Source organism: Phyllostomus hastatus, unplaced genomic scaffold (genome assembly GCF_019186645.2).
Source record: "Phyllostomus hastatus isolate PE091 unplaced genomic scaffold, TTU_PhHast_1.1 phas_scaffold_1066, whole genome shotgun sequence".
Taxonomy (NCBI): Eukaryota; Metazoa; Chordata; class Mammalia; order Chiroptera; family Phyllostomidae; genus Phyllostomus; species Phyllostomus hastatus.
In genome coordinates, this window is record NW_025334004.1 from 29,500,391 (window position 1) to 29,528,330 (window position 27,940).

Sequence of the window (27,940 nt, forward strand, 5' to 3'; positions counted from 1 at the left end):
TTTCTGTCAGCAATCTGGTTACCAGTGTTTTAAACTCTGTGTCTGATAGATTGGCTATCTCTTCATTGCTTAGATCTATTTTTGGAGCTTTGATCTATTCTTTTATTAAGGCCATATTTTTTTTTATCTCAGCACAGGTGCTACAAGGGGTGGAGCCTTAAGTATTCACAAGGGAGGGGCAACCCACATGGCTGCATTGTGGTGCTGTATGCGGGGGAGAGGTCCAGGAGGAAACAATGCTACTTGCTTGGCTCTCTGCGTGCTTCTAGTCACTTGCTCCGCTCCCCACAAGCAAATTGGGCCCTTCTGGTGCTGATTCCTGGGTGGGTGGATTTGTGTACATTCTAGGACCCTGTGGGTCTCTCCAACAAACTCTCCTATGAGACTGGTGCTTTCTCCTGGTGCTGCAACGCCCACAGGTTTTTATAGTTAGAGGTTTTGAGGCTTTATTTCCCAGTGCTGGAACCCTGGGTTGTGTGGTCTATCTTGCTCCCCAGTAGTTCCTCCTGGTTTATCTGCACACAAATGTGGGACCACCTGCTCCTCCAGTTGCTGCCTCATCTTCCAGAGTCCACCAGTGGCCGCCTTGCCTGGAATCCTGTGTGCTCCGGCTGCTTGTCTGCACCCAGCCTACCAGTCTGGATGAATATTTCTTCTTTAACTCCTTGGTCGTCGGACTTCCATACAGTTTGATTTCCCGGTAGCTCTGGTGGTTTTTTGTTTTTAAATTTGCTGTTGACCTTATTTTGGTTGTGTGAAGTGGCAAAGTGTATCTACCTACGCCTCCATCTTGGCCAGGAGTCAAAATTTTAATTTATTTATATGTGCTGTGGATGTTTTGTGTTTTTTTTTCACTGTCTCTCAAATAAATTGAGCTTTTTTTTTAACACCAAGAGATGTCTTTATGGGTGAACCCTCAGCATTTACTACTGTACCTGGTAAACAAATGTCAAGTGATATTGAATAAACAACTTTCACAGTGTTAAAACACAAGGCTTGTTTATTGGACTGTTGAAGAGGCTGATTGTTTTAAACATCTTTATAATTATTTTAAACATGTAACACAATGTTAAGAAGTAAGGAGACAGTGAGAAGTCTCATTGGAAATCTCTAGGAATTACTTTCTTCAAACAAAAGTTGTTTTGGAAGCTTAAGGAACCAAGGAATTGGAATCTGTCTCACCATTGTTGCTATAAGGCAGAGGCTGGTGACGTTAGGATCCCCTTTATCTTGGTAAAGCTGCTTTGATCTTCCCTCAGACACTTTGGTGGCTCTGAGGGTTAGTGAGGTTGATGATTATCTTAGTACCCACTTTCAGCACGTTTATGGAGTTTATGCGTTCAGCCTCACAATACCAGGAGCAGAGCGGTCTTTGGGGATGCAGAGAAACACTAAAGAGAAACACACAAACTAGGTAGCATAAAAGTAGCTGGAGATCTGGTATCACCTGAGTGTCTGCCTCACAGTTTAGGATAATGTTCTTTGAAAACTTAGTAGGAAGACTGGTGACTTGCAGATGACTCAAAGGGAAATTCTATTTCTAAGAATTTACTGAAGATAATGTCAACTACAGAAATATATATATATATATATATATATATATATATATATATATATATAATCTCCAAGGCTATTCATCAGAATTGTTTGTAATTTTAAAATATTGGAAACCTAAGTGTCCATACATAGGTGAGTATTGAATAAAATACGTACATCAGTACAGTAGAGTCCCATGCTGCCACAGAAAAAGAACGAAGTGATGTAGTAGTTTCCAAGATATATTGTTAATTAAGCAGAAAAAAAGCAAAGTGCAAAAGAATTTATACTGTGCCACCCTTTGTATAAGAGGGAAGGGGAAATAAAATATACATGTGCCCACTTTCACAAAAAGGAACACAAGAAAAACAAATGGGATTGGTTACCTGTAGGAACTGGGTGGGAATGGAGTAGACAGGATCTGGGAGAACCCTGTCAATGTCTGGTATACTCAAAAACAGCAAAAGTCAAGGATGGGATGGGGGTACTGATCCAAGCAACTTCTGAGTGCAACATTTTGGCTATATATCCTCATACTAAAGATTAAAAAGAGCTATACTTACCTTTGGTAGGTTTTGCCCAGTGACATTGAAAAGTGATTTAAAAGTGGGTCTGTATTCCAGAATTGAGCAAATACGTACATATTTTGAGGATACTAAGAACCAGGTTTCTCACTGATAGACAAAGGAATTACAAAGATGGAAAAGAGAACCTCTCAAATGAATCCCGTGGTGTTGCACAGGTATTGAAGGTACTCTTGTGAATTCACGATGCATGGCTGGATGGACATTAAAGACTTCCCAGCTCTCTGCTGAAATAGCAAGAAGCAACAATACATCCGTAACACTGAGCCCACTTAGTGTGCAGATCTTGGTTTCTGCGTACCAATTTCCACTGAAAAACAGAAAAAACCCAGAGCTTCTTGAAGAAATGGCTGCTTCAGGAGCTAGGGCAGGGAAAGGACAGGATGGACCTGCAACATACTGGAGTGCCTTGAAATAGTGAAATGCTCAAAAGAACGATGGGGCCCTGACTAGTGTTGCTCAGCTGGTTGTGTGTTGTTCCACAGAGTGAAATGTCACCGGTTCAATTCCCAGCCAGGGCACATGCCTGAGTTGCAGGTTTGGTCCCTGGTTGGGACATGTATGAGAGGCAACCAGTTGATGTTTCTCTTCCTCTCTTTCTCTCTCTAAAAATAAATTAAAATCTAGAAAAATGATGGGAACATGACAAAAGTCAGCTTGAAGGGCCTCTACTTTGCAACTCAGTTTGAGCACCAACCACTTGTAGATTCGAATCCATTCAATAAAATCAAAATCCATTCAAGAAGAACATCTATAAATCCATTCTGATACAAATGATAAAACTGCCTACTTTCAGTAGAACCCCAATAAATGTAGAAGAAGGACAGAGTTAGGAAATCATCTGAAGACCATCATAGCAATAATTGACCAGATGAGAAAGTGGTGAAAGTTCCGGAAGAAGCAGGATATTCCTATAGTCTCCAAGTAGCTCTCCATGAGATATTGATGACAAAGTTTGTCGTATTATTACAGTGGAGAAACCTAGAAGATACCACCTTAATTGAATGGCTAACATTAGCATCACCAATAGCGGGGAAAACCAACACCCTGCATTCCATTTGAGAATATGGCACTGCTGTGGTACTCTTTCTAAAAAAGTAACCTAAATCTGATCATGAAGCGAGATCAGATACACTTGAAATGAGAAACCCTCTACAAAATAACTGGCCTGGACAAACAATAAGAAAAGCTAGCAAGGCAGCAGGATATAAGATTAATATGCAAAAGTCAATTGCATTTCTTCACAAGAACAGGAAACAAATAGAAAACAATTAGGATACAATTTACAATATTATCAGAATACTAAGGAGTTAACAATTTAAAAGATATTTAGGGCATCTATAGAAAAAATATAAAACTTTATTAGGAGACAAGTAATTGGACCTAAATGTTATAAACAGAGTTGCAGGTTCAATAAAATTCCAATCAGAATCCCAAAGAGATTTTAGTGAAACTTGATCCTAAAAGACAAGATTCATGAAAGAAATAATAGTGAGCTGGACTGCATTTAGATAAAATCTCTGCTCTGTGATAGACTGTCAAAAGAATGAGAAGACAAGCTATACACTGGGAGAAAATATTTGCAAAAGATGTATCTTATAAAGGACTTATAAAAATACACAAAGAATTCTTAAAACAGCAATAAGAAAATGAACAACCCAATTTAAAAATGGCCAAAAGATCTGAACAGATACCTCACCAAAAAAGATGTACAGAGAACAAATAAACACAAAAAGATGCTCACCATTACATGTTATTAGGAAATTTCAAGTTAAAATAACAAGATACTGCTCTGCAACTATTAGAATGGTTAAAATTTAAAACTGACAACACCAAGTGCAGACAAGAATGTAAAGCAACAGGAACTCTAATTCATTGTTTGTGGGAACGCAAAATGGTACAGCCACTTTGGAAGACAGTTCAGCAGTTTCTTACAAGACTAAACATACTCTTTCCATAACATCCAGTAAGCATGCTCCTTTACCCAAATAAGTTGAAAACTTACATACACACTAAAACCTGCTCACAGATGTTTATAGGAGTCTTACCCATAATTGCCAAAACTTGGAAACAACCAAGATGTCCTGTCCTTCAGTAGGTGAACGAATAAACTGGTTTATGCAGACAATGGAATATTATTCAGCGCTAAAAAGATGTGAGCTTCTAAGCCATGGGAAGAAACAGAAATCTTCAGTGCATATATTAATGTGCACTAGTAGTGAAAGAAACAAATCTAAAAAGGCTGCATGATTCCGACGGCATGGTTTAGCATTGAGTTATTGGTTGCATTTCTCCCCCAGTATACATTGTTTTAACCTCACTTGCTCACATTTTGAACATACCTTAAAATAAGGTGAAAGCTAGAATCTTAATTCAATTTTTTAAAAATTATTTCCCCACATAAGGAATTTGTTTTATGTGTCTCCACAGCTTAGTATTTAACCTAAAATAACCTACTGTCCTCTGCATGAATGCACTGGAATTGAGGTCTAGGTATGTATGTTCCTTTGCTACCCTAGTTGCCTCACCTTGCTGCCCACTCGTGGTGTTAGGACGCAACTAACAGCTAATTTGACCTTCCACCTGTCAATTACATTAAAGAGCGGCAGCGGGGCCCGGCCGTCGGACCGCTAGTTTCCCTTCCTCTTTGATTTCCAGTCCTTGGCTTTTCATACACTGCTGGGGGAAGAGGTTCCGTCTTGTGATTTCCCTGCATAGGGGAATTCATCGTAATTAATTGCAGGCACAAATCCTAATGTCTTGCAAGTTTCCGGTAGGGAGAATGATTCTAACTGAAGATTAAATTCAACTCTGACCCTTTAGAAAAACGTCCTGGGGTTGGAAAACGCATCTCGGTGGTCTTCCCCGACAAAGGATTCGCCTCACAGAGGGGTCGGCCCCAGTGCTTCAGGTGACCACGTGTATCATTTGGGATTCAAAGACTCGCCCATTCCTCCGACGCGACACCAGGCGGCGCAGGAGGGAGGTGGGAGACTGCGCGCGCGCGTGCGCGGTCGGAGAACAGTTCCGGGGACCACGTTCGCGGCGGCCTTCGGTCTCCCGGGCAACATGAAGCCCGGAGGGGAGGCCCGAGGTGCGCGCGGCGAGGGGCAGAAGAAGCTAGGACTCTGCGTCCTCTGCGGCCTGCCCGCGGCAGGAAAATCGACCCTCGCGCTGGCCCTCCGCCACCGGCTCAAACAGGAGCGGGGCTGGGCCGTGGGCGTCGTCGCCTACGATGACGTCATGCCGGACGCGTTCCTCGAGGAGGCCGGCGCGGGGCCCCTGGTACGTACAGAGGGGGCGGGGCCTAGGCTGCGGCCGCGCTACGCAGTGCACACACCTCGCAGGGTCCTGGGCGACACCTGGTGGGGGACGTTAGCCCAGATACCGAGGAGAGTCTGGAGTTCGAGGAAAGTGGAGCTTGTTTAACGGAATGAGTTGACTCCATCGTAGAGTAATGTATTGCAGAGGTGTGTGTGTATACATAGGGCATATTTGTATTGTATATTCTAGACAGTGGAGGCTTAGTAAGACAGGTTCTGAAGTCAGCATGCAAGGTGAAAATCCCCATAGTTAAATATACTCTTGAAAATCCTTTGGGAAAGGTATTCTCTCAAAGGTCCCAACATTAACAGCCAGCCAGGGGCGAATCCAGGTATTGCGAGGCTTAAAGCTTACACAATTTGGAGAACTCTTTTTAATAAAAATAATACAAAATAGTAAATAACAAAATCGCTAGGGCCTCTCCCAAGACGATAAAGATGCTGTACAAATGAAGAACCTGAAGCTCAATGTCATTCACCTCAGGGTAAACCTGCCAGCGCCAGCATTGGAAAAGATAGCTGTTCTTCCTCGACCACCCCATGAAGGAATGAACTTGTATTAGGCACCAACTTGTCAAGTACCTACTTCTCCTTAGCCCTCAAATCGCAATCAGCGCGGTGAGAGGCATCCCCTTGGAGATGCAGGTGAAAACCGAGACCGCTGGGGGAAGAGTACATTCACGTCTGGTTGAAATGTTCTGAAGAATTTAAATACTTATTTTTGTTGTTAGTGCCGGAGTGTAGATAAACTCACCATAAATAAAATACAAACATGACATGATTCCACTCCATAAGTTTATATGCAAAAGTACAGCACGTTCGGTGTACAGAAACATTGGGGACCACTCCAGCAAAGTTATGTATTTTCCCATATTTGGCTCATTATGAGGTAAATACGGTGTCGAGTCCCTAGCAGAAGCGGGTGTACTTAGAAGATAGTATTTTCAGCACTCTGGAGAAAGCTGAAAGTTGTTGATAGTGATTGTTGTTATTTGCTGGGCCGCTCTCCTACAGGTGAAGGCCATGAAACTCACCTGATCACAGGAGGAGGCTGTCTCACCTTTTTTAGTGGGTTTCCTTTTTAGTGAGTTTTGCTGATGGATTTGTTGCATGTGCTGTAATTTCAGCGGTGTGGTAAGGCAGGGGCAGGCAGGAGAGGGACCCTGATCTCCCGTCCTTGGGTTTGACCTTGGAACTGTGTGAGTTCTCTCCACACCCCTGGAGCAGCACAAGATCACATGTATTTTCAAGCTGTGTATTCTCTTCCCTTCAGTCTGCTTCCTCTACATTTCCCCACCCCATTTCCACCCTGTTGTTAGCCTGAGGTCTTCCCCTGTTGACCCAGGGACCTTTCCAGGGGATCCTCTTTCTGTCCATAACCCTTCTCATTTCAAAGACAAACCAGCCTTGCTCTATCACAGCCACACTAATTTATTTTGGCGGGATACTGATTTTGGCTCCTCCTTTCTCCTGGATGGTAACAACAGCTTTTCATTCATTTATTCACTCATTCAGTCATTCAATTATTTAATACGGCTTTCTGAAGCACCTGTTAGTGCCAGACCCTCTGCGGGAGGCTGGATGTACAACGGAGTAGCAGGGACGTAGAGCTGTGCAAACAAATGTCCAAACAGTGTAAACGCTGCCGGAGTGCAGACCCAGTGTGTGCAGAACAGGGTGTCCTCATAGCCAAGGGAGGGTCTGAGCTGCTTTCTGCAAGGTTGAGTCTGAGACGAGTTCACAAAGGACTAATATATCATTGATGAGGAGTTTTAGAGGAGGACATGGAGACACGAGAAAGTAAGCTACATTTAGGGAACACCAAATGGCTCAGTATGGCAGGCAGAAATTTTCATACAGGGCCGGGTGGCAATGAGGCATGCCTACCTTAATCCACTATAAATCGCAGTCCTTCCGTCTTTTGCAGCCATCCCAGTGGAAATTGCTTCGGCAGGAACTGTTGAAGTACATAGAAGGCTTCTTGCTGGCTGTCATTAACGGGTGTCAGATGTCTGCCCCAGCCGACAGGACGGAAGCCATGTGGGAAGATTTTATAACCTGCTTAAAGGACCAAGAGCTGCTGTCTTCCGCAGCCCCTGAGGCCCCGCCTGGCTACCTCTTAACGAAGACTGCTATTTCTGGACCTTTGTTTTTGATTTTAGATGACAACTTTTATTATCAAAGTATGAGATACGAAGTCTACCAACTGGCTCGGAAATGTAATTAGAACCTTTTTCTCCTTACACGCCCACACACGTATTGGCACATCAAAATCATTACTGTCTTCGGTGAGAATTTAATTGGATTAAGGAGGTCTATATGAATTTACTTAGTTTTCAAAGCTAGATGCTCAGTATTGCCAATGGTTTTCCCTGCGGTGGCTGGGATCATTTGTCTAATATATTTATTTCACATTTTGGAAAATAGCACCCCAGTAATTTTTGTGGTTTCACATTGTTTTCAGATTCATTAGGCTTTTGCCAGGTCTTTTTAGATTGTTCTCTCGAGACCTGTTTACAGAGGAATGGCCAGAGACCTCGGGCACTGCCTGCTGACACCATCCAGCTGATGGCGAGAAAGATCGAAGAGCCAAACCCCAAGAAGAATGCCTGGGAACACAACAGCCTCACAGTTCGGAGTCCAGCGTGTTCTTCTGCAGCCAGGTACCCTACTCAAAGCCGTCCTTCCCTGGGTGTCGCCCAAAGGCAGGCGCTGTGCTGAATGCCTCCCTGACAGTACATCCACTTGGTTGATCCTCACACAGGCCTTGGAGAAATACTGTCATTCCTCTTTTGTGTTAAAGAGGAAACTGGGCGAGAAAGTTGAGTTTGCCCAGAGTCACCAAGCTTGTGACAGCTGAGATTTGAACCCACATGTGTTTGAAAACATGTGCCCTGGTTGGAATCCTGGTCTCTCAGAGGTCAGAGCAGGGATTCAGAGTAGGACACATCTTTGATACTCTGGCTCAAGTGGCAGACTAAGCTCAATAGTTGCCCAGTAGTGCTGTTACAGAAAGAAAAAGAGTGGAATGGACACTGAATCCTAATTTTGCCTTAAACCTCGCTGTAATTTTACTGCTTCTGTATAGGTAAGGTCTGTGGCTGCAGTGTCTGATGCACTGCATTCATAACATATGCCTTGAGAGTTCTAGAACAGTGCATTTCTAATAGAAATTTCACTGTTTCACTGATGAAATATTCTACATTTGCATTGTCCAGTGTGGTCACTGCCAGCCACATGCGACCATTAAGTAGATGAAATATAGCTAGTGCACCTGGAGGCCTGCATTTTAAATCTTAATTACTTTAAAGTTAGGCAGGCTCTTGTGGCTGGCGGTTCTTCTATGAGACGGTACAGTTCTTTCTAGAGGCATACCGCCCACGTTTCCTGTGCTCCCGCCTCTTGTCCGTAGGGGACCTGCAGTTTTTAAAGGCTAATTTTTTACAACTCATTCTTCAAAATGTTTAGTTCCCAGGATATAGTTTCCATGCATTTTATAATAAATACTTTAACATAATTAAAAAATTGGATTTAAGTGACTATTGTTTATAGGGTTTATACAATAAGCTTGTTGCTGAGGTTTCTAATTTTTTTTTAAGATTTTATTTATTTATTTTTAGAGAGGGAAGGGAGGGAGAAAGAGAGAGAGAAACATCAATGTGCGATGGCTGGGGGTCATGGCCTGCAACCCAGGCATGTGCCCTGACTGGGAATCGAACCTACAACACTTTGGTTCGCAGCCTGCACTCAATCCACTGAGCTACGCCAGCCAGGGCTGAGGTTGCTAATTTTAACTGCTCATAATACCCTGGAACTTCAATCAGGCACGTACATAACCAATTGCTTGTAACTCATTTTGGAATACTTAAAATGTTTCCTTTGGCAGCGACTGGCTGCTTGAGACGCCGCGGTACCCCCACGGGAGCAGCAGAAGGTTACCGTCAGTGCTTCTGGTCGGCATGCGTTCCTGCCGGAAGCAGGGGGAGGGGGCTGGGCTTCTCTGGTGCCGGTCCAGCCCTCGGCACAATCCGCAGTTCGGCCTCGGGCCTTCGGAACCTGGTCGCGTGTTCTTACACGTCCAGAATAGTCACAGCGGGACCGAACAGGTGGGTGGGCTGCAGTCTGGTGGCCCTCTCTTAGGAAGACGACCTGACAGGTGGTTCCTTCCCAGGCTCCTGGGGAACCCTGCTGCTGCTCTGGCAGCAACAGCAACCGCGCAGATGCTGCGTACGGGCCGTGTTCTGGACACGTTCTGTGTACGACCTCATTGGATCCTCACAAGGACCCTTTGGGGGTACATACAGTTCTCTCCCTTTTAGAGACGGGGTAGCCGAGGCCCAGGCGAGGACACTACTAACGCATCCAGGTAGTAAGTGGCAGAGCCAAGATTTGGACCCAGCGCCCACTCACTCTGCAACGTGGGTTCTTTTCAGTGAGAAGAGGTCTCCTGAGATTGAGATTTAACTCGGGGAGTTCGCTGCCTTAAATTTTTTCAGTGCTACCCTTTGCACTCTGAGTAAAATCCAAACTCCTTATCAGAGCCGACATGGTCTAACCTGGATCCTGCATCTAATTAGATGCATCTAATCCTGCATCTCTCCCTTGGCTGCTTTTCAACCAAACCAGCCACCTCTGTTGCACGAACACAGTTCTTGCAACCCTGTTCTTGCCTTGGGGACTTGGTGCTTGCGGCTCCCTCTACCCTGCCACGTGTTCATGCTTACCTGGCTTCCCTGACCACCCTCACTAGCCGTGAAGGATGTTAGAGGACCCAGTCACTCTCGCTATCTGTCACTGTGTGTTTTCTTAACTCGCCACTTGTCGCTGTCTGAAACTATTTTTTGCTTAACTTATTATGTCTTTCTCCATTATGTTATTTCCTGGAGAAGGTGGAGACCTTGCTTTACCCTCAGCTTAGCAGCCTCACATACCTGGTTGTACTACAATATTTTTCATATAACACGCTCAATAAATATTTGTTGAATGAATTAATGAATTCTACCGCAACCCTGCACGGGCCCTGGACAAGTGAGGGCCCTGGTTAATCCACATACAGTGAATGAGCGAACGTCAGAAAGTAAAGACTGTGTGTCCATTCTTAGGGAATAAAAGAAGAGTTCTGGTAGCCTCAAGTTCAACACTGAAGGAGGGAAAAGACAGTATCTTTCCAAAGCTTCTTGACTGATATGTCTTAAGATACTAATATTGTTTTAAAATGAGGGGTTTGGGGGGACTTACAGTTTATTGAGCCTCTACATTTGGATTTTGCCAAGTAGAAGGCAGTTTTTAAATAATTTTGCTTTTTTTCCCCTTTTGCCTAGGATCTTGGATGATAGCACTTTTATTCTTCTAGAATGCATGTTGGTATTCATAAACACAAGTTCTTTAAAAACACAAGCTTACTGGAATGACTTGTTTTGCCCCACCTTCTCCTACAGCCCGGCGTTGACTGATTTATTGCTCACTGCCCTGGAAAATCCAATCAAATATGTTGAGGAGAACGTGGAACAAAAGGTAAGTCTTCCGGTTTCCGTTTAGTATAAATGGGAAGGAACAACTTTTTGCAGGAAGGTCTTTGTGAGCGGAGTGTAACCTTGTGAAGGGTATCCCGGCCCCTGGACACAGCGGCGCCCCCAGTGCGGCAGCCACACTCGCTGCTCAGCTGGTAACATTTTCAGAAACGCCAGACCTTGGTGTTCAATAGCTTAAGATGGGCAAGGATGAGGCGAGTTACACCACAGAGACTGACAAACACCCCAGATGATCTTGGGTGTTTGTTTTTTTAATTTTTTCTGGAGAGCCCATTATTGGATATTCACCATCATCCCACCGCCCACGTGGAACCCAGTTTACAACTGGATGTATTTCACTGAACCCCCTGCGAGGGAAGAGTAACTGGAACAGGGAAGCCTCTTCAACTTTTTCGTCTTTTCAAATAAATAACGCACCTCCACTTAAACCATGTCTTTTGTAAAACCATGGAACTGTTCTAAAAACAACGTCTGTGTTACACAGGAAACAGACAGAATTGTTTGCTCTACCAACATTCTTCATCAAGCTGATCAGACGCTGCGAAGAATTGTCTCTCAGACCATGAAGGAAGCAAAAGGTACGCTGGGTATATTCTGTGAAAACAAGCTTAGTCATCAGGGAAATGCAAATCCAAACCACAATGAGATACCGCTGCACACGCACAAGACACCGAGAATCAAGAAGTGTAAGTGCTGCTGAGGATGTGGTGAAATCAGAACCCTCCTACACGGCTGCGGGGGGTGCAGAACGGTGCAGCTGCTTTGGCCAACAGCCTGGCAGTGCAGGGGTATGTGGGACCCAGCAGTTCCACTCCTAAGGACGAAAGAGAAATGAAACGTGCTCATAGGACAATTTGTACACAAAGGTTTATAGCAGCATCATCCAGAGTAGCCAAAAGATGGAAGCACCCCACATGTCCACCAGCTGATGTGTGTACATAACATAGATTATACAGCCACAGGGAGGGATGAAGCATCAGTATGTTACAATGTGAATGAACCTTGAAAATTGAGCAAAATGAAAAAAAGCGCATCAGAAAGGCCACATGCGTCGGCAGGGAGATGTCAGAACAGGGAAGTCTAGAGGCACAAGGGAGACCGGTGGTTGCTAGGGGCTGGGAGGGGTGACAGGGACGGAGAAGGGGGTGGCAGCCGAAGACGATGGAACGTTCTAAAATTGTGGCGATAGGTGCAGATATGTAAGTTGTAGTTTAAATGGCTAAATGGTATGGTGTGTGAATTCTCTCAAGAAAGCTGTTTAACAAGAAAATTCGTTTCCAGTCACCGTGCCTACACAGTTGCCTAGTGGGTGCTGGGTTGAACAGGGTCGATATAGGACACTCCCATTATTGTAGAAAGTTCTGTCGGACCGCTGTAGTAGGTAACATCCCAATTTCAAAACCAAAATGTCATGTGCTGTCTTTTTTTGCCTCACTACCTGTTAGTTCAGGAAGAATGTTGATCAACAACAAAAAAACTCCTTTACAGGCTTGTATTCTTTGCCTGGGAATTTCATAGCAAGGGATTTCCATGATTTGCTGTATCACATTAACGTGACCTTTTGTCCATATATTATACCAACTCAATGATGACCGTGTAAGAGTCTGATTGGTCTGTCCGAAGTAATCAAATCAATTTTCTGATGTCACTAGATAGCCCAACTTGATTGAATTTACACAAATAATTTTAGAATATCTTGATTTTAGATGAACAAGTGCCTCCTTACAAATTGAAACTTCTAGCAGAAGAACTTAACAAGCTCAAAGCAGAGTTTCTGGAAGACCTAAGGCAAGGGAACAGAAAGTACCTGTGCTTTCAACACACCGCTGAATTATCGGGTGTCGTTTCTTTCTTTCATTATGAGAAAGACAGCATTGTGCAGAAGTATTTTTCAAAGCAGCATTTGAAGTTCTGAATTTCTAACCAAATGTCTGATTTTGGTTAAGATTTTGCAAACTGATTACGATAATTTTGTATTACTGAATGTTTTCTAGGCCAGTGAACTGCCAAAGGCTTATTCTTTATAAAAATCAGTCATTCTAAAAGGTCCATTTGTTCTAACAGAAATGACTTTGTCAGTCACTTGTCGGATGCCGCATGGGTCATTAAGCATCAGCCTTCCGTGCCGGAGCCCTTAGGGCTGGGGAGGGGCAGGAGTCTCGATGCGTGGATCTTAAATACAGTGAAGAAACTAGAAAGGAGACAAAATGTGGATGCTTGGAGCTGATTTTAACTCACGTGACAGATGTTCTCATGGGTGAGGCATTCTACAGATTGAAACAAAGGTTGCCAATAAAACCTTTTTCTCTTAACATTTTACATACTGGAAAGTTACTAAAAAAAAAAAAATACTTGGGTCCTAGTTCTCAAAAAAGAAAAATCGAAATCATTAGAAAGTGTTATTTTTTTTATTCATATATTACAAAAGCAAAGCTTTCACAAAATGAACTACATACTAGGTATGGTTATTTCAGCATTAAGTCTTTTTCTGAAATCCCTAAACAATATAGTTTTTGCAACCATACTCGATTTGTTTTGCATACAAAATATGTTCTTTACATCAAAGTACATATTAACAAAAACAAATTCTAGAAATCAAATACCCTCTAAGACTATTTAATGAAAAAAATGCTTAGCAGGGAATTTTTTTTAAAAATAGTATGTCCATTTGATAAATATTTTTGAACTTAAAATGAGGTTTATCTTTTAACATTTTTAAAGTAATATCCCCCTTGTCAAATGATTCTGCAGATGGATGGCAAACACTTATTTCTAAAATGAATAGTACTGGAAAATATCCAATGGAGTTTTTTCAAAGTAAAAGTCTAGGCCTTTACTTGAATTTCAAGAAGTTGTAGCTACATATATTAGTAGAATCTGAAATAAAGTAATTCCCTATTAATGACCTCATAGTTACTTAAAAATATATTAGTGGAGATAAATTATCTTACCAACTTTAAAATCTAAACTTATGTTCACTGAACAAAAATAAATTTAATTTCAGAACACTGCCTGTTAACAGCAAAATACTATAAATATTGCATGTTAAACTTTCCCCAACAGCTCATTTCTATAAAATACTTGATTAAAAATAAAATGGGACAAATATATTCAATATTTAAGGGAAGATACATTTAACTCACGTAAGATTTAAAATCCTCAATCTTTTAAAAAATACAATACTAAGAAAGTTTCTAAGGTAGATTTGCTTCAAAAACGTTAGTGCACTTAGAATTGTACCTTTCAAGCATCAACACCTTTGGAATGCCAACTGTGCTCTTTAAGTTAAAGGAAAATTAGAATTATACATTCTAGTTTGTAATTATGAAAAAAATGTTCTATGTCTAAATTAAAATACACCTACAAAATATCTATAGTTGTCAGAAAAAAATGTTATTTGTCACCATTTGGCCCAGAATACAGAGTTAATAAACTGGTTTTAATGAGAGTTCTTCCTTTTGTTTAATGAAAACTTTCAGTTTCTATTTTGGGTATTGCTTTTATTTTAAGGATAAAATACAAGTGAAAGGGCAAAAATAAAAGCTTCCAAAAGACAGCAACCTCCTCCTTTCTGGCAGTAAGTACATACTGGGGCCAAGTTCTACACTTGAAACCGGCTGCACTGGGACTGATCTGAGTGGGGGGCAACCTAAGCCACAGGGCGAAACGGGACTGTAGGGTTTTAGATGCAAGCCTTGTCTTTGAGAGGAAAGAGCAGCCCAGTTCGGAGACACTCGGAGATCCCACCTCTTTGGACAATGCCCGTGAGTTGAGGCTGGATGTTAAACCACAAGAACTCGTTTTGCTGGCTTTCCAGCATCTGGGAGGGCAGAAGACCCATGAACTTGGTACGTGGGTTTTTTGTGGATATACACCATCGATATTTTTCTATTTACTCTTAGAGTAGTGGTCTTTTCTGTTTAATAAATGCTAGATCATTAGGGCATCCTCTCTACAAAGCCAGTTAGTAACACCTTCAAACTTTGAACCAAATTAAAAATAAAATTTTTGCAAAGTACACAGAAACCAACAATTAGTAACAATATATTTTATTGTTTGACCAAGCTGTCTTCAGAGTAAGCTAGTTATTACACAATATATAAACAATAGTCTCCTATTCAAAATTACTCTAGATTTATTTAGCAAGTCTTATTTTTGTAAACAAATTAAATACCATGTTTAAATGCATTTTATATCTATTTTCACATTTTAAAATCCTTTCCTACTACGGTGACAACTCAATCAGTTTCCCTATAGTTTTGTCATGTACAGAAAAGACTGTTAAAGCTGCAAATAAGCATTATACCTTGAATTCACACAAAATATCTTAAATGGCCGATTCTGAAACAGAAACCAGTATTTGTTTTGGATACATGCCCTCATTTTTAAAAACATTACGTCAGCATCACCTTTTTCCATGTGTTTCTATACCTAACTTTTTTTTTTTTTTAATTATGGCCGACAAATGGATACAGAGCAGGAAAAAGAAACTTCAGAATTTTTTTTCTTAAAGACTGCATTTCCTAGGAACCCAGGGATGATTTGCACCGCACCTCTTTGGTCATCAAAGGAACAGGAGCAGACACGGAGGAGTGGATTCTCGGTGTCATTTTCAGCCTCACCTGACGTCAGTAACATCGTCAGAATGAAGGGTTTAAGTATAAGCTTCAAATTAAAAGAACAAAAAAGGCATTTTCATAGATAATCTTCTGATATTTCTAGCATTCTCATGTATTTACCTGTAGTTTTTAAAATAAGCTAGAAGTATAATAAAAAGAATCCAGTGGAAAATTGACGTATCTTTAAACTAGAAATTGAATAAACAGGTTTTTAAATAGTAAACTCCATTTTCAGTGTAAAGTCTTAAGTTTCATTTCTTTTCAGAACTTTTCTCTCATATTTTATAATTTCAATTTTAAAAGAATTAAATTTTACATTTCCCATTATGGGAAAAAAAGGTTTACTATACACTGAAATAGCTTTACTATTATCAGTTGAAATGAAACTGCTAATTCAACTTAAACTATATGAACTAAATAGTATTTCAACTAAGAGCAATTTTAAAGGCGATTCCTCTACTCAACACTGAAATAAGTTGTAATAAATTTTGTGAGAAAGTAATTTACTATTTTGAAATATGATAGAAATAATATCCAGCTGCAACATATATATTGAAACATCAAGAGTATCAATAAGCTTCGAAGTTCATATGGACCATAAATGTGGGAGATTTAAATGAACACCTTTAAGATTAAGATTGCACTTCAATTCTCAAGTGTCTAAATGAAAGCAAAACACAGACACCAGTGTGTCTAATTGTTCTAATACATAAATGACCCTGACAGACTTTTATGAAGGAAAAAAAAAAAAGGCAAACATTTGTTTCCATTGTCAAATTTGTTTTCCATAAATATAATGTATAAACCTTAAATTAGCATACACCTTATTAGGGGTGGATCCCCCCCAAAAAAACAACAATAAACAAAACTACACGATGCAAAAAGGCAAAACCAAGTTCAGCATAATGTGATTGTTTCCAATCAGTGTTGGTTATGTTGCCCTCTTGCAAAATGACAGGCAAAATCATACTTGTTCTTACACTTGCATCCACATATGTTACACTGGAAAGGATTTTCATACCCATGACACCCCATGTGGATGGTGTACAGGATGTTGTCAGCGAAGTACATGTCGCAGTGCTGGCAGTGGTGCAGCAGCTGCGGGTCCTGGGCCGGCAGGGTGGGGGCGGGGGTGCTCGGCTGGCTGTTTCCGATGCTAGGAGTGCTCGTGTGCGCACTCGGCTCACTGCTGGGACCCGCCACCGGGCTGTAGTTCCTCTGACTGTGTGGCGGCCGAGGCTCGGGGCTGGTTGGGGAGGAGCTCTGAGGCATGCCTGCCGACACGGCAGCGACCACTGCTGCGCCAGGGGGCTGCTGCATCATGAAAGGCTTCTCGTCCGGGCAGGGAACTACATCGGGGGATGCGGGGTTTGGGTTTTCAGGTGGCAAACTGGACAACTGTCCCGCTAGAGTGGAGAGCTGATTTAAAGGGTTGTCAACCAGGAGTTCTTGGGGGTCCCTTGCCAGGCCACCAGTGGAAGTGGTTTTCGCCATATTTTCATAGGAATCAGTCTGGATGTTTGAGATTTCATGGGTGAAATCGTTAAGGTAGTCTGGCTTCTGGACCACCATGGAAGGTGGACTTAAGTTGATTAGTGCTCTTCTGCTGTAGCCCAGATTGCTTGTTTTCTTCTGTAAAACCCCCCACATTTTCTTGCTGCTTAAGGAAGACCTAGTACCTTTAATTGGTACCATTTTATGTTTGCGCCTCCGGTGATGGGACAGGTTACTCCGATCACTGCAGCGGAAGGAACACAGCTCACATTTGTATGGTTTTTCTCCTGTGTGGGAGCGCATGTGGGCCTCCAGGTGACGTTCATAAGCAGATGCAAATGGACATAAGTGACATCTATGAGGTTTTTCACCTGTTTAGAAAGAAAAAACGGGAGAAGCTGCGAGAGGAGCTCATTTATGTGAAGTTTCATGTTTTGTCCATTCATTAGATTTGAAATTGATCATCTAAAATGCTTTTCAGAACTTCACATTTGCACAAAAGATTGTTAAAATCTGTAAAGAAATCTGCAAACAGAGCTTCAGGCCTCATCAGCAACAATTTGAGATCCACAGGTATAATCTATCCGTCGATACAGTGTAAAACTTGTTATGGCTTCAACTGACATTCGAGGAGGGCAGACACACAGCACAACTGATGATAATATTCCCTATATAGGAATGATTTTACCAAAAGTATACCCCAGAGTTGCATGTTCATGTATGTATCTATACATGACCCTTATTCATACATATTTACACACATGTAAATACCCCTTCCTCAGGAAAAAATACAAAATTCCTTTTTCAATAAGTCCTTACATCCAACAGGAAGCCGAAAACCGAAGTGGGCTGCTAGTCCCGGTGCGAGGTGCACGAAGGATCCCTTCCAGGCGCCAGCCTCCCCCCGCCCTTCCCCTCCCCTCGGCTGCCAGGAGGGAGCGCTCAGCCAGTGCTGCCAGGCGCCGATGGCCAGACGTGGGAAACAACCATCTGCATTACGACGAGGGCTGGGGGCATCCGTTCGACAGTTAAGCGTGGGGTGCCTGCCGCCCACCCGATGCCCAGCCGGGCTCTGGGGCCCAAACACGGCGCCACACAAGCCCCGTGCTCAGCAGGCTTCCAGACCACAGCACAGCGCGGGAAGCCAGTGGGGCGCAGGGGAGGGACACCCGGTGTGCTCCGGGCCAGGACCAGGTGTGGTCAGGAGGGTGTCACCGCAGGAGGGACAGCTGCAGTGGGGCGTGTGTTGTGATGCTGCTGCTTTGTAAAGATGGAGCAACTCCCCATTTAGTCCGACCTTCTACCAGCCCTCCTGTTTAACCCATCGGAACTACTTATACGACAGATCAACCCGCCCTCCTTGGCCCTCTCCTGCCGCCAGAGGGCCTCCTCCGGTGCCTTCTCCCTTACCTGTGTGGATTCTGATGTGTTCAATAAGCCGGGCCGTTCCTTTGCTGGCATAGTTGCAATACCGGCACTTGAGCTTCCCATCGAAGGTCCTTTCGAACCCGTCCACTAACATTCCTGAGTTTTCATCCAGGGAAACTTCAACAGATGGGTGATCGAGTCCATTTTGATCACCATCTGTTCCAGCTATAAAAAAAAGTACAGCAAAGAAATTATGCATCTCAGAATCAACTCAGTATAGCATTTTAGTCCTGAGTGATAGAAAATCTTCCATGAAATGAGAGTTTACTAGCTTACTTGCAAACTCGATCAGTCCTCAACATGGCTTTGCAGAAGAGAACAGCACGTTACCTCACTGGACAGGTACGGAGACAGGGGAGTCAATGGTGACGGCGTAGTTACACACATTTTTGAGTCTAGCCACTCCTACACATATAACTGGAAGTCATAAAAATCCCCCCAAATCCGAACTCTATTTACTTTAGCCTAATCCAGTTAATGCTGAGTTTTGTACTGTTCCAGTCAATATGCATGTCCTAGATTATGGGCTGCATTTTCGATCATGAAATCATGATAAAGCACCTAAAGGAAAACACTGTATTTGACTCCTCTGAGTATTACCACTGTAAAGCTCTGAGTGCTAGAAGATGTTTGTTTGGCTCCTTGCTCTCAACGCAATCTGCCTACTTCTCTGGACCAAGGCACTGAAGGGGCAAGCGCTCACGACGGGAACCCAGCAACCAGCGGCACCAGCGCCCCGGGCTCCACACACGAGAGCGCCTGGAAGGAAGTGCTTATTCCTGCAGCTTCCCGGGAAAAGCAGCTCTGCCCCACCCCCAGGGGGCAGCAGTGTGACCTGAGGAATGGAAGCAGCGCCCCCACCCAGAAGTGACTGCTGCTTGGCGCAAGTCCAGCATGCAGTAATGCCACTGCCCTGCAGAGGTACAGGCTCGGTGTCCCCCCTTCTCCCACTGCTTTCCCAAGCCAGCGACTCTCCAACCACCGATTCTGATTCAGCAGATAAGAGGTGGGGACTGACACTCTGCGCTTCTAACAGTCTTCCAGGTCTCCGCTGCTGGTCCCTTGACAAGGCCACGGCCCACCTAGGTCAGGGGCCAGGGAGCTTTTCCTCTAAGGGTCAGACAGTAAATACTTTGGGCTTTGGGAACCATATGGTCTCTATCGCAATCACTCAACTCTGCACTGTAGCCCAAAAATAGCTACCGAAAACATGTAAACAAGCAAGTGTAGCTGTATTTCAGTGAAACCTCATGGATGCTAGAGTCTGGATTTCATGTAATTTTCACATGTTATGACATTATTCTTCTTTTGATGTTTTCCCAACCATCTTTAAATGCAGGAGGCACTCGGAGCTTCCAGGTCACGCAGAGACACTTAGCAGTCCCGATGGGCTCAAGGCCGCAGTGCGCTAACCGCTAGTTAGGGTCAGCCCCAAAATCCAGCGTGTGTGGCACACGAACTGGACACACGCTCTGTAGCGGATCGCTGCTCTCTATTCTAGTTTTTCCTCCTAGACAGGTAAACACGGTCGGCCCTTTCTTCGCTTTAAACGAGAAGAAACGGGAACCCCCATTTTGTTTCAGGTCCCACCCAGATTTCCTACTGGCCAGATCCTGCCCACAGTGAGGCTGGCGCTTGGCCTGCTGGGTTGCTTGGGTCTGTCGTTAGTGGACAGAACGCGGAGGCCAGGGATGGTACTTAGAACCCTCATCTTCCAGCAGGGCCACAAAGCATCCTGGGCCGTGTTAAGTCCTTGGGGAGCTTCACTCTCCATCAGCAAAAACCTGACATGTTTGAAGAAAGAAAAACAAACTGCCCTGTATCTTTTTAGGAAAAAATGGAATGATGCGCACTAGTGAATAGTGGTCTTCACAGGATGTAACTACACACAAGCGTGATCTGTCTAGGAAAGGTGAGTGACTACTAGTATGAAGATGAGTCTACCTCCCTGAAGAGCCTCTGCTTCTTTGTCCCCGCTGACGGACCCAGAAATCATGTTCACGTGGTGGGTCTGCTGGGTCAGGTACTCCTGGAAGTCCTTCACGAAGTCCAGGGGCTCCGGCTTCTTTTCACCCATCTTTGATTTTTTTTTAAGTTTACAGTTTGTTATACCTAGGGGGGAAAAACTGAAGTAATTTTACACGAGTTAGAGAGATCCAGTACATATGAAAACAACAACAGTGACGGAGATTACTGTGTGCAAGCACTATACAAAGCAACAGAGAACACAGCCCCTGTCTTTAAATATTGTATCATCTTCCCGGTGAACGAGAGAAGGCATACCAAAGATGGTGAAAATTAATATATTTAATACCATATATAATATGAAACAATACTGCATAATTAAATAGTATTAAAGTAAACATTAAATAATATAAATATAAGTGACATAATAGACAATGAATATAATAAACATAATGTTAAAATGTATTATTTAATATGTTTAAACTGGGAGTCATACTTAAACCTTAGCGGATGGAAGGAAGTGACACAGACAGAGAAGAAGAGGAAACGAGTCCCCAGATGAAACAGGCGCACCAGCAGGGCTCCCAGTGGGGACAGTGAAGAGGCCGAGTGGCTCTCGGGGCCGCCAGAGTTTTCTGGAGGAGGGACAGGCTGCACACCTGCGTGGCCCAGTACGGCTGCTACCGGCTGCACACAGCTACTGAGCACTTGCAACGTGGCTACTGCTAAGTGACCTGAATTTTACACTGTATTCCATTAACTTAAATTGAAATAGCTAATTATGGCTAGGGACTACCAGTACGGACAGCGAAGGCTCCTAAGTCACGGGGTGCACACGAGTAAGTACTCCGGCAACAGACGATCTTGAGCAGGGGCGGCAAACCTTTCTGTAACAGGCAAAACAGTGAACAGCTGAGGCCTTGCAAGTCATGCAGTCTCTGTCCAAACTACTCAACTCTGTCACTGTCGCTAAAAGCAGCCAGACACAGTATGTAAATGAACGAGAGTATGCCTGTGTTTCAATAAAACTACAAAAACAGGCATTGAGCCCAATTTGGCCTACCAGCCAAATCAGATCTCTCTAAAATCAAAAAACATATTAAACATATCCTCAGGTGAGAATATAAACAAAACTCGAAGTTTGTGCTTTGCCTTTCCCCATCTCCCTGGTATTTTCTTAAACTGGTTCTCTGTTTCCTAACCATTATAACACTGTATTACTGTTTGTTTTTGTGGCTATAGTTGACTCTACTGATTATTTGTCCTTTAAAATTTGCCCTTTGATTAGGAAAAAAAAGTGAGACAGTCAGCTCCAATGAAAAAGATTATTAAGAATAAGATCAAGAACAATACAAGGTTATTTGTCGATAAAACTGAAAGTAGGAAAATAAGACAAAACACAGAGGAATGAGAGAACTGTAAAAAACATGCATAAAAAGGTAAGAAATATAGTGGACAGAGGTGTAGAATGAGTTCCAGAAACAGAAAAAAAGGGAGAAATGGTTAAAAAAAAAAAAAAGATCAAGAAATTTCCAGAACCAGAGATCTCGTTCAGATTCAATGAGATCACAGAGTGTACAACACAATTTATGATAATAACACTTAGGCATATTACTGTGAAATTTAAAAACCTCGAAGACAAAGAAAATCATACAACAATGTCTACAAAGAAATGGCAGCCTACCCATATAAGAAAAACAATGAGACAGATACAGGGTATCAATGGCAACCCGAGGTACAAGGAAATAACAGGGCAATTGTTTATGCAAATTCAGAATGTTTTAACTTCGAGTTGATAAAGGATATCTTCCAAAACTCTAAATTACAATTAATGGAGAAAATTAGATGCATGGCCTTTGGAATCACGAACAATACAAGAATGCTTGCTATGCCTACTATTTTTTTTACTGAACTTCTTGGGGTCACTCTGGTTAATTATACAGGATTGCAGAGGTGATGTTTTATAGTGCATCCTCTGTATATTGTATTATGCTACTGCTACTCAACACAGTACTGGAGACAGGGCCCCCCCACAATGACAGGGAAAGGGAAGGGGAAGGGAAGAGAGAAGGTATGAGGAACGGGAGAAAAAAGATTAAAGAAAAGATGATGATGATGGTGATGATGACGCCGCCGACCTAGAAAACTGTTGTATAAACTGTAAAAGCACTAAGGCTCTATAGCTTGTCTGTGGTGTTTACCTTGCAACTTAGCACCATTTCTAGCCAGTCAGTTCATATGAAAACCGATGTTTCCACTGGGAAAGATCTGAAAGTGCTGTGACAGGCTTCAATAAGCAAGATAAATCTTACCAAATCCTGATTAGAAAGCGTAACACTGCTAGGGTGCAACAGGAAACATGGAAGAAAAAATGTGGAAGATTGCCAGGACAAAAGCAGAAGAAAACAACTTTTATCCAAGCATCTCAAGTTTTAAGAACACGAATGCGCCTAATTACAGAGAGCGGCCGGCCTGTTTGGGCGGGCCTGGCTGTTACCACACTGTCACACTGTGCGTTTCACTGTGTTCCCTGTCATAAACCGTGCGCTGATTTTCGATCGTAATGCATGATGGGCTTAAAAAAATCAAAAAACAGAGGATGCCAATGGTAAAAAGGAAAACAGTACTGTAAACATGCAAGAAAACTATTTTTTAAATTACAGTTTTAGATGTACTGATACGGCTTGTAACCTTAGACCTACACCATACCTCCCTCTCCCCCAACACGCACGCACGCACACACGGGTGTGCGCACACACCCGTGACTGGCCCTTGCACAGCTCCAGTCCCTGCAACGGCCAACGCTGAACGGAAGACGCCGGGTCTGCCCGGAGCCTGTGGTTCCAGACCCAGGTTTCTCCAGCTCAAGTGTGTGCCTCTGAGCCCCATACACAGAAAATGGACAATGCTTCTGAAAAAAACAGACGTTTTCTGATATGGAAAGGAAATACAGATTTTATATCCAAACTACCAGTCTTCAATAAAATAACCAAAAGCCTCAGGACTAAAAATTTAACCTAAGAACTCCACAAGTTAACTGCTACCTGGAAAAGCTTCTAATATACTAATAAACTGTAAAACATTTGCAGAGGTAACATAAAAACCTACTTTGGAAATCAGAAAACTGTCATGTTTTCACTAAAAGTATCTTTTCTGCTAGCCATGAATTCAACACCTTGGAGCTTGTTAGCCAAAAAAGTACAAAATTTCAAAAAGTGTTAAGATTACATCACCAGAAAAAGAAACATATTTAAGAATTCTCCGCTTTCATTGTAGATTCGGGTGGTGCAGCCCAAGACTGAGCTATTCTCTCTGTAACTGGCATCTAACTATACGAACTACAGAAGGGTGTCCCCGTACTTGGTGAGCAGCACTCCCTCCAACACAGCCAGCTTCCCGAGTCCACCCTGTGCGCGCTCTGATGCAAGTTAAACTGGGTATTCCACGGCACCACGTGTCTATGTAGAAACTGACTAGAATATACCTGTTACTTTTATGTCAACAGCTTCTCCCAAATTATCCATTCAAGACTCAAAACTAAGGTTCTTAACAAAACAATCAGAGGGCACTCACCCTAGTGAAGGACAGATGTGTTTGAGAAATAAGCTTTGATATCCCCAAAGAACATGAAGACCTTTTTACCTTTAAGCAGGCAACTGTAACGATTCTCTGACCTTTTTCTTTTAATTTTGATAAAGGATTTATTTGTATGATGCCCTCCCATCTTTCTTCGTCAGTCTCATATAAATGGGAAGTTCTTGATCAATACAGGGTCCGGCACAAATAACGCCCCCTTTTTTTTAACTACAAAATCTTTTATTACAAAACCATTAGCATGAAATTCTGTAACATAACAATACCACACTCAAGCACACCATACGGCATTTTAGGTGAAACGTTCAAAATAAAACTGTAAATTATGGTACCTACATCATTACCCTACCAACCACACTCAAGCAGGTGATACTTCTGCCGGACCCTGTACACACACATACATGTATGTACACACACACACACACACACACCCTTCTCACCAGTAGGTAACAATATGGAGGCAGCGCCATGCAAAATAGAAGACAACCACAACCGTGAAACAGAGGTGACGTAAGAACCAGGAGAGGCTCTTTAACCCTCCTTCCTTCCAAAGTCTATCCTTTCCCTAAGCTACAGGAGAATTCTGAGAAAACATGATTAGGGAAGAGTAGACCCTGTTATCTACCCAACGTTTCTGCAAGGGCCGCTCACCCCGAAGCAGCGCACTCAGCAGCTACCGTACTCGTACAAGGACTTAACTGGGGGTGAGCGGGGTCCACACGTACACAGTGACTGCAGTCCAGCCGAGGTGTCCGCTTGCTTAGACAAAGGGCGACGGCGACTGAGAGGCGCTCCGCCGCAGAGCGCCCTCCACGGAGAAGGCCCACGAACGAGTGTGGGGCGCAGAGAACAACAGGACCTTCAGGGAGAATAGGGCGCTTCTCCTCTGATTACAGAACCGTCCAAAAAACAAATTCTTGAAGGCGAGAAGGGACATTAGGAGGCTCAGGGAAATCAGAAAACATAAAACATAAATAAACACAAGTTAGAAGAAATCCAAAAGTGGAGTTACACGATCTAACCTTTTCACCCCAAATCAGTTCCTCCTTTTTCTTGCCACTCCAACATCGATGAAACGTCGAGTAATGGAAATTTACTCTGGAGACACACCAGGGGACTCCAAAAGGCCATGGAGGGGATTTCAACTAAAATTGAAAAGCCACACAAAGGTCTGCAAAGAAAAACACACAAATCAAAATCTTTATGATAAAAATTTAATTAGCACCTACCGGTTTAATAAGCTCCAAAAATAACTTGTGCCGATTTTCCCATTTCCAGAAAAGCAAACTCACAGGTAACCAAAGAACAAAATAACAGATTCACTTCGACAAAAGCTTGAAAGAATCACCAAAGAATAACATGCACTAGTGTGACTACGTTTTTTTCCTTCAACCAGTGGATTTCATAAGACTTCATTTTTGGCAAAACGTTTACATCTTTCTAAATTCAAGTCACTAATTTCATTTGTTTATAGCACACTTCTAAAAGGGTCAGGCTTACTACTAGCTGAACGCCTGTGGTTGCATAAAAGCAATGCGTTAGGGGAAACGTTGGGGGGAAGGGGTTTTTACAGAAACCCCACCAGACTCACCCCGAAGGGGCACACCTGGACTCCCACCGCGACCCTCCTTTCTATGGCAACCAAAACACTTAGGGTTTTGTGGGAAACACTCTGGACCCCCAAGGGCAAAAAAAGAAAAAAAAAAAAAACTACTAGCGTCTCAAATCGCTGTAACCAATTCCCAAGAACATATTAATCTGGAGCTGCGGTGAAGGCACAATATAAACAAAATTAAATGGAACTTAAAACTGTTGGTCCAGACGTTTTAAAAGGTGGCTTGAAGTTTTGTTTCCTATAATTTCTCTAGATCTCATAATTTAAAGCGCCTTTACTTCATCTCCCGCTTGTCACTACTCGTGGATTTTGAACAGCCCATTAAGGGGACACTGAATGGGCCAGTGTTTAGTGGCAGCTGGAACTGGTTTAACTTCAATTCAGAATATTGTTACCGAGCACTTACAAGATGCATGACTTGGCTACTCGCACCCCAGTTTATTAAGTGACTTAAACCCCGCGTGAACCTGAAGAGTTCTTTGCTGCAAAGTCCTCCCCAAACCTCACACCTCCCCAGAATTAGAGGGAAAAAAGCAGTAAAAACGCCCCCGAGCAGGAACATCAATAAAAGACGGAGGTCTGAAAAGTCCTTCTCCCAGGACTTGCGCCGGGGCGGCATCCTCACCAGGATTCGCAAAACCTAGGAGACCAGCGCCTCGCCTGACCCCCAGGCCCCGGAGCCCGCAAAGAGGCAAAGCGCAGGGCACCCCCGGCACGACCACCTGTCAGAGCCCGAGGCAGCCCCCGACCGCGGAGCCTGCGAGCCCAAGCCCGACGGTGCCTCCACCGCGGGCGCCGCTGATTCGGGACCGCCGCGGCCACAGGCACCGCACCCTCCGCACTTGGACCAAGAAGGTCCCGGGTCGTGACCCTACCGACCCATCCACCACGCCCTTCCCTCCGCTGGAGCTGAGTCGCGGGCGGGGTCAGCGAGTCAGCCGCGACCCCGGCTCTCGCATCCCGCGGTTCCTCCGTAACCGTCGTGCTTAGCCGCGTGGCTGCCGGCTCGGACGGCAGCCTGCTACTTACCACCGGACAACCGCACCGAGTAACGCCCACCGCCTTGTACAACGCCGCTGCCGCCACGGTCGCCGCCGCTGCCGCCGCCGTCTCCGTCACCGGCGCCGCCGCCGCCATGTTCGGTACGTCTTCGGCTGCCTTCCCGCCCCACTGCCTCCCCCAAGTCTCGCGTGAGCAAAGAGTAGCGCGAAAGCGGAAAAGAGGCTTGTGTCTTTCTCGGAGTTCCGTAGGCACGGGGGGCGTGGTCAAAGAGTGCGGGTAGGCGGGTACGAAGTGGGCGGGCGCGGGCACGGAGTGGGCGTGCCCTGGATCCACATCTTCTAGGTGCCGCCCTGCGGCCCGGAGATTTACTGGAGCGATTTCGCGGGTTCCGGAACGTCGTTCGGCCTGCCGCACAGATGGAGGGAGCAGTGGTTCGGCTGCTGCGCGGCAGCGCGCTGGTGAGTGCGCTGGCGGTGGGCGTCCTAGGAGCCCGGGACAACCTTGGCCCCGGCCGCAGTCTTCTAACGGGACTGGGGCGCCTGTCCCTTCTCGCGCGGCCAGTCTCACTGCGAGCAGACCGTGACCGTGACCTCCCTCCAGACCTCCGGCCGAGCGGGCCTACGCTTCTTTAAGGCGGGTTGGAAGTGGCAGCTGGTGAGAAGGGGGCTAGGGGCTGGCCTAGAAGCTTCCTTTGCGGAGCAAGCACCTTGCGTGGTGTCGGAGAGCCGCCCCTGCAAGATGTCCTTTGCAGACAATTATTGGGCCCGGGGAGCCACCGAGGCTCGGGTCTTCGGGGATATTTTGCAGAGATGCCACCTCTCCGATGCCACCTTTACCCAAAGGTTATAAATTTCATGCCCCCTCTCCTCCAAAAACAAGATTGTTAAAAGTAGGCACAGTTCCAGGCAGAGTGTTTCCCTGTCCTCCCTTCTGCAGTCCTGAGGCATAATTAGGAAGGGACTGCGAGGTAGGTCGGTCGCACTTGGCGACCATGAAGAGAACTCCCTCTGGTCCTTATCTCGTGGCTGGTGCCTGGGCATCTTCATGGATGGGCTCTCCGTGGGACAAGGGAGCCCGTCCCGCTTGCTCGAAGTGGAGCTGAAACCCTGCGCCCGGGAATAGCCACCTGTTGTTCCTAATTCAGCTCTCTGGACCTACGTTGATTCTTCAACAGTTCTTGTGTCTGCGTTCTTTTTACATTAAACAGCCCTACTTTCTTCAGCCCTGCCCTCTTTGGCATGCTTTCCAG

The 27,940-nt window shown here is 44.2% G+C and overlaps 3 protein-coding genes across 7 annotated transcripts in view; 2 read left to right on the plus strand and 1 right to left on the minus strand.

The window, feature by feature from the left end:
* The first annotated feature begins 5,143 nt into the window (after positions 1-5,143).
* On the plus strand, positions 5,144-18,487 carry PSTK (phosphoseryl-tRNA kinase). Of its 3 annotated transcripts, none has more exons than XM_045854046.1 (6): positions 5,144-5,405; positions 7,371-7,662; positions 7,908-8,106; positions 10,882-10,957; positions 11,459-11,552; positions 17,916-18,487. In XM_045854046.1, the coding sequence occupies exons 1-6, from the start codon at positions 5,190-5,192 to the stop codon at positions 18,353-18,355; spliced, it is 1,317 nt and encodes a 438-aa protein (XP_045710002.1). In that variant the 5' UTR covers positions 5,144-5,189; the 3' UTR covers positions 18,356-18,487. The 3 variants fall into 3 exon arrangements, with proteins under 3 accessions (XP_045710002.1, XP_045710004.1, XP_045710003.1); XM_045854048.1 differs by lacking the exon at positions 17,916-18,487 and adding an exon at positions 15,502-15,590; XM_045854047.1 differs by lacking the exon at positions 17,916-18,487 and adding an exon at positions 12,681-14,422.
* IKZF5 (IKAROS family zinc finger 5) lies at positions 15,008-26,857 on the minus strand. Of its 3 annotated transcripts, none has more exons than XM_045854051.1 (5): positions 26,719-26,857; positions 25,097-25,245; positions 20,460-20,627; positions 18,498-18,680; positions 15,008-17,458 (listed from the first exon to the last, which is right to left on the minus strand). In XM_045854051.1, exons 3-5 carry the CDS (start codon positions 20,590-20,592, stop codon positions 16,515-16,517), a joined length of 1,260 nt encoding a protein of 419 aa, XP_045710007.1. In that variant the 5' UTR covers positions 20,593-20,627; positions 25,097-25,245; positions 26,719-26,857; the 3' UTR covers positions 15,008-16,514. The 3 variants fall into 3 exon arrangements, with proteins under 3 accessions (XP_045710007.1, XP_045710006.1, XP_045710008.1); XM_045854050.1 differs by having other exon boundaries at positions 20,460-20,641; XM_045854052.1 differs by lacking the exons at positions 25,097-25,245; positions 26,719-26,857 and having other exon boundaries at positions 20,464-20,584.
* A 136-nt stretch (positions 26,858-26,993) lies between these two features.
* The window catches only part of ACADSB (acyl-CoA dehydrogenase short/branched chain), a 33,254-nt gene continuing 32,307 nt past the window's right edge, over positions 26,994-27,940 (plus strand). The window contains exon 1 of the mRNA XM_045853786.1: positions 26,994-27,149. Coding sequence (XP_045709742.1) covers positions 27,108-27,149 — 42 coding nt within the window. The 5' untranslated portion in view covers positions 26,994-27,107. The remainder of the gene's footprint in view (positions 27,150-27,940) is intronic.

Excerpts from the sequence above, each read along its gene's own strand:
- PSTK (XM_045854046.1), top strand. The coding sequence starts at position 5,190 with ATGAAGCCCGGAGGGGAGGCCCGAGGTGCGCGCGGCGAGGGGCAGAAG. Across the intron at positions 10,958-11,458 it reads AGGAGAACGTGGAACAAAAG|GAAACAGACAGAATTGTTTG; the intron begins GTAAGTCTTCCG and ends TGTGTTACACAG. Across the intron at positions 11,553-17,915 it reads GACCATGAAGGAAGCAAAAG|GAAGCCGAAAACCGAAGTGG; the intron begins GTACGCTGGGTA and ends TACATCCAACAG.
- IKZF5 (XM_045854051.1), bottom strand. The coding sequence starts at position 20,592 with ATGGGTGAAAAGAAGCCGGAGCCCCTGGACTTCGTGAAGGACTTCCAG. Across the intron at positions 18,681-20,459 it reads AGCAGAGGCTCTTCAGGGAG|CTGGAACAGATGGTGATCAA; the intron begins GTAGACTCATCT and ends TTTTTTTTATAG. Across the intron at positions 17,459-18,497 it reads ACACATCAGAATCCACACAG|GTGAAAAACCTCATAGATGT; the intron begins GTAAGGGAGAAG and ends CTTTCTAAACAG.